Raw genomic sequence first — 17,143 nt, 5'->3', positions numbered from 1 at the left:
AAAGGCCATAGAATGTTAATCAAAGGCTAGATTATAGAGAAACATTTCTGCCTTGCACCTAAAGTTGTCATGAAGGTGCCAGGTGAGCCTTCCTGGGGAGAGGATTCCACAAATGGGGAGCCACTGCAGAAAAGGCCACTCTCCGGACCTCTCGAGGAGACATATGAAGATGATCTCAGGGTCCGAGTAGGTTCATATGGGGAGAGGCCGTCCTTGAGGTATTGTGGTCCTGAGCTGCATAAGGCTTTATAGGTCAAAACCAGAACTTTGAATTGTGACCGGAAACTAATTGGCAGCCAGTGCAGTTAGGCCAGGATCAGTGTAAGATGCTCAAACTGTCTTGGCTCCAGTGAGCAAGTTGGCCACCAAATTCTGCAGCAGCTGGTTTCCGAACCGTCTTCAGAGGCAGCTCTCCTTATACAGTGGTACCTCAGGTTACATACGCTTCAGGTTACAGACTCCGCTAACCCAGAAATATTACCTCAGGTTAAGAATTTTGCTTTAGGATGAGAACAGAAATCGTGCAGCGTCAGCAGGAGGCCCCATTAGCTAAAGTGGTGCTTCAGGTTAAGAACAGTTTCAGGTTAAGAACAAACCTCCAGAACGAATTAAGTTCTTAACCCGAGGTACCAGTAATGTGTTGCAGTAATCTAACCTAGAGGTTACCAAAGCATAGACAACAGTAGTTAGGCTATCCCTGTCCAGGTACGGTCACAGCTGGGCCGCCAGCCAAAGTTGATCGGAAGCCACCTGAGCCTCAAGTGACAGCAAAGGATCAAGAAGCATGCTCCAAGCTACGTACCTGATCCTGTAACCCCATCAAGAGCAGGCAGCTTCCCAGGCAGTTGCTGACTACTACGCCTGTCATCTGTGACAATTGGTCATGCTGATTGTGGCTAATGGGAGCTGGAATTCACCAGCCTCTGGAACATGGGTAGGCAAACTAAGGCCCAGGAGCCGGATCTGGCCCAATAGCCTTCTAAATCCGGCCACGGATGATCCAGAAATCAGTGTGTTTTTACATGAGTAGAATGTGTCCTTTTATTTAAAACACATCTCTGGGTTATTTGTGGGTCATAGGAATTCGTTCATTTTTTCCCCTTCAAAATATAGTCTGGCCCCCACAAGGTCTAAGGGACAGTGGACCGGCCCCCTGCTGAAAAGGTTTGCTGAACCCTGAGCATCACAGGTTCTCCACAGCTGCTCCAGGAGGAAATGATTTTGCAAAAAGCAGGAAGGCACACAAGAGAATTTGGGGCTGTAAAATTTCAGATTCCATTTTAAAACGATAAGAGCAATGGTTGCAGATCTATGCTTCTAGCCAACGCCTAGTGAACTCTCAGAAATCAGAGGAGCTCTGAAAGGAAATGAACACCACTCCCCCCCCCCCAGTTCAATTTCTGAATCTGAGGGGGCCCTAGTGGATCTATTTGGGGGGCTGTAGCCTCTTCTTCAACAAGCTCAAAGTTTCTGGCTTCACAATAGACACTGAAGCACAAACTGACCAGCTCTCAAAAACTATTTGGTTGATAATTCTTGACCCAGGTCTAGTTAAATAATCCTTATGCAACAGATAGGCTGTGCTTTTAAAGAGGACAAAGTCTGCTGCTTGTAAAGTCGGTTTTAAACTGCTGCAGTGAATGCAAAGAATGTTTATGGGGCATGGAGTAGGAGGAAGAGAGACTGTTGCTGGAGACCTCTGGCTATTTATGCATAGAGCAGCTGCGATGCATGTATAAGCAGAGAGACGGACAGAAACGAAAACTGCTGATCTGGTCCCAGCCCCCTTCACTCTACGCTGGACTGTGCCCAAACGGAGAACGCTGAGGTCTAAACACAGAATGTATGTGGAGCGAAGAATGTAGGTTATCCCACTTATTTCAGATATTTGGGGGTGGGGTAAGGCTTGCAGTTTAGAGATAAAGGGGAAATGAGCATCAAATCCAGGCTAGAAACATGCGAAGAATTGTGACAAATGACAAGTGGCGCAGAACTGAAGACGCTTCTATATTTATTTCAGCCAAAAGTTTCCAACATGATCACACAGCTCGCAGCACTAACACTGTAGAATCTTCAGTTGCTAAAATGACCCTGAGGCCAACTACATCCAGACAGTAATACTTTGCATTAAAATAAATATAGATTTCAAGTGGGTTACACAATTGGTTTGATCCTTCGTAACTTTTAATATTTTTAAAAAATCAGTTTTAAGAATAAAAATTCAAGCCATGGTTATTCCAGAGGTTCCCTTTCTGTCAATCCAAAGGGATGCAAAATTCATAAAACATCACACTCCCATTATTAGTGTGTACGAGATTTGTATGTAAACATGCCCACCTATTCTCCCCTTCCCTCAAACAGCCCTGATGGGAAAGGGAATGTTTAAAACAAACCACATTTAGGGGCAATTCAGGAACAAAACAAGTTGTCATTTAACTGCCCCATCCTGCCACTACCCCCATAGGAAATAATTCATTTAAAACATTTAAGGAGGAGAGGAATCCTATTGGGCATGTTCTTGCCTCTAGTTTTCTGTATGTAGCGCCTTGGCTTTAAGTAAAAAAAGGTTGCAGGATTCGGCTAAATTTTCAGTTCAGTGATTCTCTCCCCATCCCTGACCTGGCTGGACTGCTGTGCCTCTCTACAGAAGCAGGCAAAAGCAGTATCCTGAAAAACAGCAGCGGGGGCCAGGGATTGCCTTGAAGAACTGCCTTAATTTCTAGACAAACACACACCTGACTACAATGCTGTTGCTTTTGGCTGGTTTGCATATGGCTTTTTTAAAAAAAAAAAAATCATCACCCCTTACACACGCAGACTGCTTTGGACAAAATGCAGACCCTATGCCCCCCTTCCTAACCACACATGCATACAAAATCTAGGTGAGCAGAAACAGTATTCCTTTAGCATGATCCCACTGCTCTTGGAACTTTATGAGTATCCCAATCAACTTGTGGATGTGCATAAAGAGGTCCCACATTCACACACGTTTCATGAATTCAGTTCCAGAAACGTAAATGGTTCCGCCCATTTCGTTTATGTCGCAAGCAGAATGTATTTCGCAGGACTCCCTGAACCCTGATTTGTAGTATTAGGGATGAGTCTTTCCAAACACTTCACCTAAGAAAGCCAAATACAATATAAGTGCTATAAAAACCCATTCCACTGCAAAGGTTCAACAATGCAACGAAAGCTGGACAATGCCCTCTGACACCTTAAGCAAAAACAGAATTGGCAACGCAAACTAAGCAATATGAATGCCAAGAATGCTCAAGTTCGGTGTGGTTTCAGGAATGGCTACAAAGTGCTCAGAAATTCTTTGACCTGCAAAGACAAAAGCACAGAATTTATCAAAAATTAGTGACCAAGATAAATAATAAAAAAAGCACTGGTTGCTAGGTTCTGAGAAATGTCACTTTCATATTACAGAATAACTAACTTGTCACAAGAGTAACACATTTTTAAATTTAAAAAGCTCCTAAAAGGATTCAGGGTTTGGTTTGATTTTTACCTCAGAAATCACCCCTACCTCCACCCATATCATAGGGCTGTCAGTAGCTTCTCACTTAAGGGACTGAACAGATTCATACTGGCTTAGCTTCAGGAGCCCTGAAGCACTAAGTTCTCCCAGGCGACTGAAAACAATGTGAACAGTGGCCAGAAGTACTAAAGAAAGCCAACATTAATAAATATCACAACCATCTCAGATCAAAAACAAGCACTGCATGGCAGCATACAAAATAATGTTAGTGAAGTTTCTGATCACTTTTCCAAAGATGGCACAAAATCCGCACTAACATAGTTCATAGTAATGTTCCAAAAAGTGACCAAGAGAGGGGAGAAGGGCCTTGGGATTGCACCCGTAGACTTACGAAGAGGGCTGAGTGTTTGCAGCTGCTGTGGATTTATTTATTATTTAAAATATTTATATACTGTCTACTTACATAAAATATTAATGAGGTGCGTATGTAACAACAAATACAATAAAACACAGAACTCCATAAAAAGAATGCAAAATCATCACTAAAATGACTGGCCAATTAAGAAAGTTTAAACTTTCTTCAATCACCAAAACAAAATCAGGTCTCTATTTCTTGAGAACGCTTTGGAGAAAAATACAACTTTCTGTAAGGAAGCAGAACCATTCAAGTCCTTACTGCAGACCAGTGTTCCTCGGGTAGCAAATGTGGGTGTGGAGCAGTTGGGGGTGGAGAGAAAGGAATCACTCTTTCGATCTATTTTGCATCAATATGACGATGAGAGCAGGATTATTCAAGTCTTCCTAAATAAACCACCATAAAGGACTTAAACAAACCACGGTTTAGCTCATGTGTGAATGTGGCCAAAAACTCTGTACAACAGTGAGCAGGGAAGCAACGGAACTTCCTTCAGGCTTTCAGAAACGTGGAAGCAGATTGTGCACTTATATGACTATGAAAACGCAACAATATCTCAAGAGCAGAGCTTTGCAAATTGTGTGTAGCAACACGTTAAGTGTGTCGGCTGCAGTGTGTAGGTGTAGGCGAATGCTCCCTGCACTCCTCCCGCGGCTGGAAAGGGATTAGTTTAACCTCCAATGTGCTATTAAAACTGAATTACTGTGTCACGAAATGATGCATGTCTAAATAGTGTGTCACCAACATGAAAAGTTTGGAAAGCTCTGTCTCAGAGAGCTAACCAAAATTAAAAGGTCATCTACTGCTTGTAGTGCAAAGGAGAAAAAAGAGGAATATACAGAAAACATATCTGAAAACTATTTGCTACAGGCTGGGCATGAAGACTCCAGTTAACCGAGAAAATTCCTGTATTTGCAAGGGCTTCTGCATTTACTCTGATGGACGGGGAGCATTCCACATATGTCCCCCTTTGTATGTGTGGACTTTCATCATCCACCATCAACATATTAAACCACCAGGGCTTTTTAAAATAGTTAAGTGTGGTTGTCCAAGAAGGGAAATGTTAAATACTTTCTGGCGGCTTTTACCTTTTCAATCATATCTTCATGCCTGTCTTTCTTGCCTTTGAAGTCTTCATTTACGTCCAGTGTTAGAACAGGTACATCTTGCAGGTATTCAAAATCCGTTCTGTAAAGAAAACTGGACATCTGAATTGGGAAACTGAAGACTTGAAGAGGGCAAAGGGAGTTAAATTACAAAAATACGTCTGTTTCTTGAAGTTTGCAGCACAACCCTACACGTGTTTCTCCGAAGTAAGTCCTGGCAATGGATCTTACTTCTGGGAAAGTGCGCACAGGATTGAAGCCTTTGCTGTTGTATTTCCAATCGTGGGAGCTGCCCAGGCTGAAAATTCTTTACAGTCTTATAAATTAGGGTCTCAAATATACAGGGCAAAGTTTCTAAAGTTAGGTAAGATATCTATAGTTTTCAGCAATGGCAACTACCTTATCCGCCGGTTTGAATTCGTAATCTATTTAATATTTACCGCAACGTTCTGTGCTGGAGCCAGCTTTCATGTTTGTAATGAAGTTTTTCCAGATATTCCATAGGAATGCCTTGTTCTTCATCCCTCCCACGCACATAAATCCTATTCAAGCATTTCTAAAAATAAAGAAGTCACAACTGGAATGAAGCAGGAATAATAATAATCATCTTAAAGGGGAAAAGGCACAATTACACTAACCTTAAAGGGAAAACATGTTAAGGCTGAGGATTCTTTTATAAACTGCTTAGAGACTTTAATGTATGAAATGGTATATAAAATACATATGAGTTCCAGAAAATGTCAACCTGGCACCTTAAAGACTCCTCATTTACTGTATGTACTTTTCAGCATGCATTTTTGCAAAGCGAAACAAAATAGCACACCTAAAACCCTTAAGGTTTTTTGTTGGAAAAAATTGTTCAACCACATCAGTTAACAAACATGGATACATATGCTATAATGTTATTGTTTCAGTTAAATAAATTGTTTAAATTGTTACTATAAGGAAATGATTATTTTTCTCCTTCCGATAAAGTACAGCAGAAAAATTGTCCAAATATAAACAGTTAACTTATTAAACCTCACGATGATTTGATAATTATCTATGTATTTCTAATAGTATAAACAGATCAGTAATTTTTGATATGAACTACTCTGAAAATTTATTATTCCAAAAATGAAAACTTCATCTGGTTGTAAAGATTTTACCAGCAAGAATGAGTCTTTCTGTAAAAAAAATATGATTTAAATCAAGTCTTACTGACTAGTGATTTAAATTGATTTGATTAAAATCAAATCCACCCTGGAAAAAAAAGAAAAGAAAAAAGAAAAAAAAATAGCACACCAGCTAACACCGACAGACCTACAGAAACTTGTGCTGCAGGAAGTCTTTATGGCGCCACAGAACTCTTTGTATTGTCATTCGCCCTTAACTTGCAATCCTACACCCACCTGTACACAAGGCACAATGTAATCCTTAGTCACAAAGGTGCATGACAGCACCTGAACTTGTTAAGACACAGCCCAATGTGTTCTCTCTCACACACAAACACTGCCTTTTCAATAAGATTAGGTTGATTGACAGAGGTGAGGGCCCACAGGCCCACAAACTTCATTTCTTACCTCAGGGGTAGCTCGGAGATAAATAATGCCATCCAGCCGAAGACTTGAGCCAAACTGCTGGTTCATCCAGTTATGCCAGTCTTGGTAAATAGTCCACTCGGTTTCATTCATGCAGTCCGTCTCATATAAATTAGACGCAAAAATGTACCTAGACAAAAGGAGGCAACCAAATTCAATGTCATTTTCTAACCTTTCTAAAAAATGATGAAAGAATATTTGCTGAAGGGAAGGCGAGTGACGATAGGTAACTAATGACTAGGGATGAAACTGTAAACCATTGAATGCTGTTTATGTAGAAGTGTGGATTCAATGAATAACAGAGGTGAGTGAACAATGATGTGTTTTGGTGGATGCCCCACCAGTACGGAATGCCCTTTCACTAGGCACTTGCCACAGTCTGAGTATCTTCTAGGCAACCTGTACATCTTTGGGTTAACACATTTCCCCAAAGGGAGGAGAGCCTACAAAGGAAGAAACCGTGGGGCTCTCTCCAAGCCTTGTTTATCAACTTGCAAACACTCCATTCCCCTGACAACTTCTTGAATGGTCTGTGTATGGATTCTCCTTGAGCAAACTGTGGGGAGGAGGGGCAACGATATGCCCAATGATGATGGGGCAGCTTGCTCAAAACCAAGATGGTGGCCATCTCTTCGGGAAGGCCTTCTGTTTTTAAAGGCAAATGACGGACTTATCTTGCATTACATTTTACACAGGAGCATTATAATACAGTTTCTCTTATAAGCCCCCAAACCCCTCTAGATTCAGTTTGAACACAGGTGTTTTTTCTAGGGGTCTGCAATTTCAAGAACTAGGTATTCAGGGACTGTTAACACTGTAACTGTAATTCCTGGAAAATCAATCACACCTCCAAAATTTAGCCAACTGATCAACCATTTGTTGCTTTTTGGCTACATAAAGCCAGCCTCCCAGCAGCTGCTTGGAAGTTCCAGAGGAGCAGCTTAAGGTATATGCCGCTCCAGGGGTATCCTCATATACTGCTTTCTGCAAAGTGAAAGAACAGCATGGCAGAAACCAATACAGAGATTGTGATCAACACAGCAGCTAACATCTGCTTCTCTCCCTCCATGCCACTTTTTCATATACAGTCGTACCTTGGCTCCAGAACGCCTTGGTACTCGGACGTTTTGGCTCCCGAATGCCGCAAACCCGGAAGTGATTGTTCCGGTTTTCAAACGTTCTTTTGGAAGCCAAACATCCGACGTGGCTTCTGCGGCTTCCAATTGGCTGCAGGAGCTTCCTGCAGCCAATCAGAAGCCGTGCTTTGGTTTCCAAACGTTTTGGAAGCCGAACGGACTACCGGAATGGATTCCGTTCGACTTCCAAGGTACGACTCTATACATGTTTCCTGTGTTCCATTCCAGCGTCAAGAACATCGTTCCAACAATCCAGAGGGGGAAAGCTTTTGTCTTACAAACTGAAACGGCCATTAGGAACAACACATAAAAGAAATTAGCAAGAATTAGCAAGAAACACATACAAACCTGTCACTGTAAACAGATCTCTCAAAGAAGACAACAGGATTCTCAGCTTCTTTGAGTTTCCCATCAAAAGATTTAAGTTGAGCCCGGATTCTGCTCAGGCAAGCATAAGTCTGGAAAGTGAAGGACCATCTGTCTGGCTTCTCATACATCATCTCAAGCAAGTTGCCACCACTCTTTTGAGAGGAAGTAAGCTCCTGTTTAAAATACAAATAACGTGACTTTTTAAAAAGGTAGCATTTTTTAAAAAAAGCTGCTGTTAAAATATTCCAAGGTCATCAAGTTCTAACAGAATGTCCTAACTTCATTCAGCTTTACCTCCTCAGCTGCATTTTAAAGTTCGCCAACTAACTGAAACTGACTGATATGTATTAGTGGAACAACGTCTGTCAGAAAGGCAGCCATGTCACTGCCAGTTTCTTCTGTGAACAAAAACCAACAATGTCAGGTACAGTAATACCTCCGCGAACGTCCACCTCGTCCAGCGTCCACTTCCGCAAACGTCCGCGGCAAACCCGGAAGTACCGGAATGGGTTACTTCCGGGTTTGCCGCTCACGCATGTGCAGAAGCAGTAAATCGCGCTATGCGCAGAAGCGCAAACCGCTCTGTGGATGCGGCGCTTTGCTCTGCGTCCCTTTTGGCTAGCAGCCGGGGCTCCAGAACAGATCCCGGTCGCAAAACAAGGTACGACTGTATAAAGACTAAAGATTTGTGGCCAATCAGTGATTTCTAGAACCTTCATAACTTTGGATTCAATCACCTGAAACACCAAACCAGAATATGGTGTTACATGAACAAACCTTGGGCTCCTACTCTATCTTCTTTTGCGTGTCCCAATTCACCTATTATTTTCCTAGTCTGCAAGCAAACTAGCCGGCTCCCCACCACAGCACCTGAGCATTTCCCCACAGGCTACACCTCCCACCTGACAGTGGCCAAGCTACCTGGTGCAGATGGCTATTGGGAGTCCAACATTATCTGAAGCCAAAGCAAGAACACTCTGACAGTTTCCATTTCGTAGTGCAGAAACTATTGATCTGATGTGTAGAGATCTTTCCTAGTCTACTTAATTCAAGAGGGCTCTGGATCTGGAAGCTTCTCTGTGTGAAAGAAACAAGAAGGTTCATGTCTGGGCTCTTCCTTCAGAGAAGCTGAGTACAGCTGGCTTAAACTGGTTCTCTTATCTCTTCTGCCAAGCTGACTATAAAATAAGGCCAGAAGGAGCCTGGGTTTCACTTCCTCTTTCTATCTCTTTTCCTTCCGTTGTGGTGTCCTGTACACAGTATGCTTAGTGTGAAGGTTTAGACTTATTATAAGTTATTGTAAGTTCAAGTTAAGTCGGCTGCAACTGGATTTCTTATGGACAGTGCCAATTCTGAATGTACTGGATTTGGGACCACTATGCTCATTTGCCTTCAGTAGCAGTAAAGCTCTGCTAGATGAAATACAGTTGCCTCTGGTCTATTTTTGGGGAATTCTGCAGCGTGTTTCAGTTTTTCCTCTGCTAACTGGAGTTCTGCTCTGGATCGCTATTGAGTAGATTTCCATGACACACTCTCCCCACTCATTGGGTGCAAACAACTACTACAGAAAGTCTTTTCCTAGGAATGAAGTTGTTCTTTTTTTGATTTATTCAACAAAATTGATATACAGCCTGGTAGGAATAATATGTCTAAGTCAGGCATAGGCAACCTTCGGCCCTCCAGATGTTTTGGACTACAATTCCCATCATCCCTGACCGCTGGTCCTGTTAGCAAGGGATCATGGGAGTTGTAGGCCAAAACATCTGGAGGGCCAAAGGCTGCCTATGCCTGGTCTAAGTGGTTAACAAGAAATATCTAAAAATGATCAACAAAAGCAGAGTGACAGAATTCAATCAGGCTGAATGGGAGCTCCCTGGCCTGTTCTCCCTCAGTTCTCAAACAGAGCTCCAGTGAAGGTTGGGAAGAGGCTGCGCCAACAGTTCTCTCAGGCCATTGTTGGTTCTGTCAGAAGCCATGGGCATATGTGCTCCCTTGGCTTGAGCTCCAGCACTTATTGCCCTCCATCAAGGGACACTGGTCTTTCTTAAGCAGCCCCAGGGAAGAAGGAAGAGGGTCTGCCCCAAAATTAAACTCACAAACAGTAGAAGAGAAGTAGAAGTGAGATACACTGGCTAAAAATCAAGCATCTCGTAATAAATGTTGACAAGTCACTGAAGGTTTCAACCAAACAAAATAAAATAAAGTCTAGGGGTTTGACTCAAAGAAAGCACTTTCTGCCTCAGGAGTTAAAAAGAAGGATCAGCCTCCAAGAGTTTTCATGAGAGCAAGTGGAAGAGAATATCAAACTCTTGATTTAATTTGATTTTGACCTGTTTTTAGGAGGTAATTTAATTACTGTTTGATTTTATACTAATGTTATGTATCTGATGTTAGCTGCCCTGAGCCCGACTTTGGCCGGGGAGGGCGGGATATAAATAAAAGTTTATTATTATTTATTATTGAGGACACTTTTTATTCCTGCCATGAGACAGTTTCATTAAAAATCAAGCTGGCCATGCTCATACCATCTGTCGAGGGAGACAATTCAGTAACAGCTGCTACTGATGTCCAAAAGTAGTTGGCGGCATGCTTCTATAACATACAAAAGCATACAATCCAATATTGATACTTAGAAATAGTATTCTTCCTACCCCCATATGAAGGTAACGTTTTAGCTTGTTATGTCATTACATTTTCCACTAGAAACAGAAATGCTCTAACTTGGATAAGATGAGGACTGTATGCTTGATAACCATAAAACCAAATGTTACATACATAAGATAGTTACCAAAAAATTCATTTCATGCATTTAATTCTTAAAATTACCTTTTCCAAGTAGTTACTTTTTTGACCATGCACTGTGAATTCCAGTGCAGGAAAAAGAGATTCTGAACTTTATAACAGACATTTAAAGGCCCCAAGCAATGAAAAGTCTGTCTTCATTTATTTCAGATCAGGAGACTAAATGGATACTTATCACAACCCACATCTTAAGAATCTCAATCAAAAATACATTTATACCTCAAAAACCCTTGCAATAGTTCATTTACAGTTTGCTGGAAACACAGCTATGCATTGGCATTCATGACTCTGACCACTAGAGAGCAGATCTGCTGCACTAGCATTAAAAACAGAGAAGTTTATTTAACATAGATCTTAATTTCCTTTTGTCTTTTCAACTGTTGAAGATATATATATATATAAACACCCACATGGTGATTGTAGGAACATTTGGGTGAAGAAATTCTGTCTACAGTCAGAAATAAAAAATCTAATGGGTGTAGTTACGAAAATAAAGCAACCTTGGATAAAGAACCTTCATTACCATATTTATTTTTGCAGTTCAACTTCTGCAATATTTTTTGTTGTTGTCATGGGCGAATGAAAGCAGAGTTCTTCTTTTTCAATCTAGAACTGTGCAAAGATTTGTATGCATCGCTAGTCTAAAATATAGATCATACACCCACTGATCTAGACTGAAATTTGGTGGGGTTTTTAAAAAAAAACTCCATATATGTTTGTCGCCCCAAACACAAAATCATATTTCCTCATACCTCTTTGTCATCAGGGCAGTTCTGAACATTGCACCACCTTGCTACTGGTTCTGGAACAACTTCCCAATCTTCTCTGGCTTGTTTGAGAATATTCACAAAAGTAGACTTCCCGGCAGCTGTGGACATAAAATCTATTTTGATCAAACTGGCATTCGTGTGCTTGGGACCAATTTGAAAAGAGGAAATGTTTGACAGAACAAATGTAATTGAAACATTTTATTTGTTGAATGTAAACAAGTAAGGAAACTATTTTCATTTTTTAATATCTAGCAAAGTGTAGGGTAATAATAGCACGCCCCACAAAAATTTTCTCCACTGCTTCACTGCCACCTGTGCAAATTGCATCTAAACGTATTTGCATCAATGAAATAAACGTTATTCATCACATTGTACCAGACATAGGAAACACTGTTTGCTGTAGCATTGCTTTACAAATCATAAAATTTCATCATTTGGGCACAGATTTGGTGTTTTATTTCAGTGAGAGTACAACATTTATTTTCTGGGTTGAAGAATGGGCCTACACATGTTTACCAAGACGTAAGGCCATAAGAGCTTAATGGGACAAACCCAAGGTCTGTATTATGCAACCATGTAGCCTAGTCCTATCCATGTTTACTCTTGCATGTGAACCCAAAATAAAGGAAGGGACACACAGGATGGGTCCATCACAAATCAAAGTAATTATCTCCTTTCTGGTTTCCTTCTTTCTCCACTCCATCTTACTATGATATATTCAAATGATACCCTGCTTTCCCAACATAGGCAGCGTGGCAAATATAGTAGACACAGTTTGTCTATTATCCTCAACTATGCTGTTCATTTGGGTTCTGTTACTCAATTTTCTTGTTTGTTACACACTTTTCACCGGTTACTGATTTTTTCTTAATTCTGTCTCCTTTCTATATCCTTCTCCTTGCCCGATAGCTTTGGATTTTTAGGCTGTAACATCTATGGACATGGTTTTACTTTTTTAATTTAAATACTGTGAAGCACCTCAAGTCTTCAAGTTTCTTCCCAACCCACCACTTCATATTTAAAATTGGAAGTTTTAAGGACACGCCTGATATTAAAAATTCACTCGACAAACAAGGTGTGCTGTATGGGTGATGAGAGAATAATTGTTTGTCTTTTGTTTGGGTGTAGGGTGGGGCAAGATAAAGCAAGGTCATACAAAGCTAAATCAATGAGAAGAGTATATAAAGAACGTTTTCAAGTTTACAAACTTAGGTTCAAGTTCAGATACAGTGGTACCTCAGGTTAAGTACTTAATTCGTTCTGGAGGTCCGTTCTTAACCTGAAACTGTTCTTAACCTGAAGCACCACTTTAGCGAATGGGGCCTCCCACTGCCGCCGGAGCACGATTTCTGTTATCATCCTGAAGCAAAGTTCTTAACCTGAAGCACTATTTCTGGGTTAGCGGAGTCTGTAACCCGAAGCATCTGTAACCTGAAGCGTATGTAACCTGAGGTACCACAGTAGTTGATAATTTTAGAAGCCAATTTAGAATGCACACCCAAAATTATAGGCTTGAGGGGCTCAACAGTGGACCTCTACTTTCTGTCTCCCATAGATATATATTGATGTACTGTACACCAAATATTATTGCCCTACTCTTTTGCAACTTGTCAAACCCCTACAGTAGGAGTGGCTAACCTTTGGTTGTCCAGGTGGCAGTGGGACTACAATTTCCATCAGTCTCAGCCAGCATGGCCAATGGTCAAAGATGTTGATGGGTGTGGTCAGAAAGTATCTACAGGGCTACAGGTTTACCGCTCCTGCCCTAGAGCCTGCCAGAGCTCCTGCACTATATAAACGGTAATAACAATCTTGAGATGATATGTGGTGGCTTTTGGCCTCAGGAGTTGTGTGCAGACAAAGGTACCTTTTTAAGCTGTTTAGCTATCTGAATTTTAAAGACATCTTCCAATTCAAGCATTCTTCCGTTACATCACATGAACTTTGAATGATACTGTATGCTTAAAGAAACTGTAAACCTTAAAGTATCATGGAAGTTCTTAAAATTAAATAAGTAGAATTGGGGGGGGGGAGAGAGAGAGCAGGGTACCACTGCACTGCCAGGAAAGAAGCCGCACACATCTGCTCAACACAGCAGTGGGGAGAACTTGAGCATTTCTGCCTGTCATATAATATAAAGAAACAGGAACCCCATTACGGAGTGGGGGGCACCTGTGGCTTTGGGGACCTATTATGTTCTATATGATTTATGCTGCATTTGCGATGTTCTATCATGTTATTGCTATTTATTGTTCATAAGCTGCTTTGGGATTCATCTGAATGAAAAGCAGCATGGTAATATAATACAGTAAATCAAATCAATTCCATACCATACCCCCAAAGGTAAGAACCATCTCCCCCTTCAGCTTATAAGACCCTTAAGGTCAATTCTTCCTCAGCTCCTGCCCCGCACCAAGAGCCCAATGCCATGGAAGAGAGTGTAATTCAGCTGGTCCCAAGGTTTTCCCACTTCCCATATTTTACAGACACCTCCCTCAGCAGCAGCCATTCCTCATTCCATCCAGCAATAAAAATGAGACCACTTTTTCGTCATTGTTGGCATCTGTCCACCTGGGGAGACAATGGAGGAGTGTGCCTTTGGGGGTGAGGTCAAGCTGTTGGAAGGTTGCAGCATCTTGGCATTCCAACTTGCTGGGTGCAAAAGGTTTTCTTTTCTTTTCTTTTTTTGCCTGGTGAAGCAGCTCAGTCCACTTGTGCAGTGATATACTAAGCTCCATGCGAGACTGTAGCGGGTCAGCCCTTTATGGACAAGGGCTGTCCAGTTAAGGCAGGTGGGTGGGTGGGTGTATATATCTATACAGTGGTACCTCAGGTTACATACACTTCAGGTTACATACGCTTCAGGTTACAGACTCTGCTAACCCAGAAATACTACCTCGGGTTAAGAACTTTGCTTCAGGATGAGAACAGAAATCGTGCTCCGGCAGCAGGAGTCCCCATTAGCTAAAGTGGTGCTTCAGGTTAAGAACAGTTTCAGGTTAAGTACGGACCTCCGGAACTAATTAAGTACTTAACCCGAGGTACCACTGTGTGTGTGTGTGTGTGTGTGTGTGTGTGTGTGTACACACACACGTTTTGTTTTACTTCTGCTGCCTAGTCCAGCCAGTTCCTTATTACAATAACTTTCGCAACCAGGTCGAACAACTGACACCTGAGCCTGCGTTTTTTCCTCCTCCCTCCCAGCCCGCTTTTCCTTTTATGCGTGCTTCTTGAGAAGGAAGCTATGGCCTTATCCTCTGCTCTCTGTAAACCGCCATTGGAAGCCCCACCCGCCACCGACACTGCTGAAAAGCGGCGGGGGGGAGGGGAATAAATAAAACGGCGCAAATAAAAGACAATTCACCTATGTTGCCTTCTATGGCGATCTTCTTGATGGCGCTCTCGGCCCGGCTCCGCTTAGGTGGGGTTGCCATGGAAACTGCCTACCGGCTACGGTGCGAAGCTCCCGGGGAAGACGGTGCGACTGAGAGGACAAACCTAGGCGGGAGCGCTCCGGTCTTCCCGCACGCCTAGCCTACGTAAACCCGCCTGCCCGCGCGCGCCAGCCAGCCGGCCAATCCCGTTTGTCCCGCCAGCCGCCGTTCGAATTTGGCGCGGCGTCGCTCAGGGTTGGCTATGCCGGGCAGTGACGTCACTCGCGGGAGTCCAGTCAGCTTCTTCCTTCCGGCCTCGTTTTCACCTCAATGACGGCTTTATTATAATAACAGCAGCCGCAACTGTCGTCGTTCTCTCCCCTCCTCAGCCGCCTGAAGAGTCCCTACAGGTGCCCGAGAGGGTCAGAAAGCGTATGGCGAAGCGCGCGCGAGCGACCGCGGCTTGCGGCAGAGCAAAAAACCAACCGCGCTCGCTCGCTTGCCTCAGAAGGGCCGGCTTTCCATGGGAAGGCAAGCTCAATCACACACCGAGCAACGGATGCAGCCGGAGGGAGCGCTGTCGAGCTGTGAGTGCATCGATCGGCTTGGGTCGTAGAATCCTGGAGATGGAAGGGGCACCCCAAGGGTCATCTAGTCCAACCCCCCTTTCTGCAATTACGTCGTTGCCATGGCAGCTTGCCAGGCTTCTGGGGCGAGATCGCGCTCCGTCTTCCAGGAGGAGATTTTAAAGCTTTCTAAGAAATAAGGTTAAAAATGCCTCGTGTAGTGGTCTTTTTTTTTGCTGTGATCTTTGAAAAGGCATATAGCCTAGGAGACCCAGGATTACGGGAGAAGCTACGCATATTGTGGATCAAGGATGGTGGACCTGAGGCCCACTGGTTAAGGATGATGGGAGTTAGGAGTCTCCGTAACATCTGGAAGGCTCTCGACCCTGCTTTAAATTCTCCCTTAATTCGGTTTTAGATCATCCAGCTTCAGGATAGCATAAAAACATCAGGTGAGTTCTGCTGGATCAAGCCAATGGCCCATCTAATCCAGCATCCTATTCTCAGAGTGGTCACCTAGATGTCTAGGAAACCTACACGGAGGATCTAAGCACAAGAACACTCCTTCCCTCCTGTGGTTTACAAAAACTGGTATTCAGAAGCATTGCTACCTCCAGCCGTGGAGGCACATCGTAGCCATCACGGCTACCAACCATCAATAGCCTTCTCCAACCTAATCTCCTTTCAGAGGTGTACTTGGAATCTGTTGCATCCCTGCAAGGAGCTGAATTGCTGCCGCTGCCAATCACTTTACTGCAATAGCCATATTCGAAATTACTACATTTTACATGACCCAGATACGCAAAGTGAGGAAGAAAGCCCCACTTTTGTGCTATGGTGTAGCTTTTCCCATGTTTGATCTCACTGCAACAGCGGCAGCATGTTGCCACACACAGAGAGACATACACTCCACAGTCAACACCAGCAGGAGGCAGTTCTGCAAACTAAGGCCCGGGGGCTAAATCCGACCTGCGGACAGTCCGGGAATCAGCGTGTTTTTACATGAGTAGAATGTGTCCTTTTATTTAAAATGCACATCTGGGTTATTTGTGGGGCCTGCCTGGTGTTTTTATATGACTAGAATGTGTGCTTTTATTTAAAATGCATCTCTGGGTTATTTGTGGGGCACAGGAATTCGTTCATCCCCCCCCCAAAAAAAATAGTCTGGCCCCCCCACAAGGTCTGAGGGACAGTGGACTGGCCCCCTGCTGAAAAAGTTTGCTGACCCCTGAACTAGCTACACCTCTACCTAAGACATCCAAGTGAGGGTAGGGACCTGTTCTTTTATTCCTTAGAAAATGCTATGTGTAGTGATCTAGAAATATAAACAAACCAAAATGTATGATTACTGTGCCTTTCACGTGGTTTGCATTTGGACATAGAAACTTTTAAGTTTCATGGGGGGTTTTGTTTGTTTTAGTCTTCGAAAAATTCTGAAGAATAGGACCCAGGTAACCTTGAGTTCAGCAGTAACATCTGAGAGATTAAGGATTGAATTGGAAAGGGCAAATGCTAATGAATACACCATCCCCAAACAGAGCTCA

The 17,143-nt window shown here is 42.8% G+C and overlaps 1 protein-coding gene across 1 annotated transcript; it reads right to left on the bottom strand.

Annotated features, from left to right (window-relative positions):
* Window positions 1-2,787: 2,787 nt before the first annotated feature.
* DCK (deoxycytidine kinase) lies at window positions 2,788-15,564 on the bottom strand. Its single transcript, XM_053404403.1, has 7 exons — window positions 15,024-15,564; window positions 11,642-11,757; window positions 8,067-8,260; window positions 6,565-6,712; window positions 5,443-5,558; window positions 4,985-5,084; window positions 2,788-3,324 (listed from the first exon to the last, which is right to left on the bottom strand). The coding sequence occupies exons 1-7, from the start codon at window positions 15,091-15,093 to the stop codon at window positions 3,298-3,300; spliced, it is 771 nt and encodes a 256-aa protein (XP_053260378.1). The 5' UTR covers window positions 15,094-15,564; the 3' UTR covers window positions 2,788-3,297.
* Between the last annotated feature and the right edge of the window lie 1,579 nt (window positions 15,565-17,143).

This window comes from Podarcis raffonei, chromosome 9, assembly GCF_027172205.1.
Source record: "Podarcis raffonei isolate rPodRaf1 chromosome 9, rPodRaf1.pri, whole genome shotgun sequence".
NCBI classification, from domain to species: Eukaryota; Metazoa; Chordata; class Lepidosauria; order Squamata; family Lacertidae; genus Podarcis; species Podarcis raffonei.
The sequence above is the reverse complement of the archived record's forward strand: the minus strand, read 5'-3'. Positions and strand labels throughout refer to the sequence as shown.

Bases quoted from the DNA above. Each gene is read 5' to 3' on its own strand.
- DCK (XM_053404403.1), bottom strand. From the start codon at position 15,093: ATGGCAACCCCACCTAAGCGGAGCCGGGCCGAGAGCGCCATCAAGAAG. The intron at 8,261-11,641 runs GTATGAGGAAAT...TATTTTAAACAG, and splicing joins ACTGCCCTGATGACAAAGAG to GAGCTTACTTCCTCTCAAAA. The intron at 5,085-5,442 runs GTAAATATTAAA...TTTTCTTTACAG, and splicing joins CTCCAGCACAGAACGTTGCG to AACGGATTTTGAATACCTGC.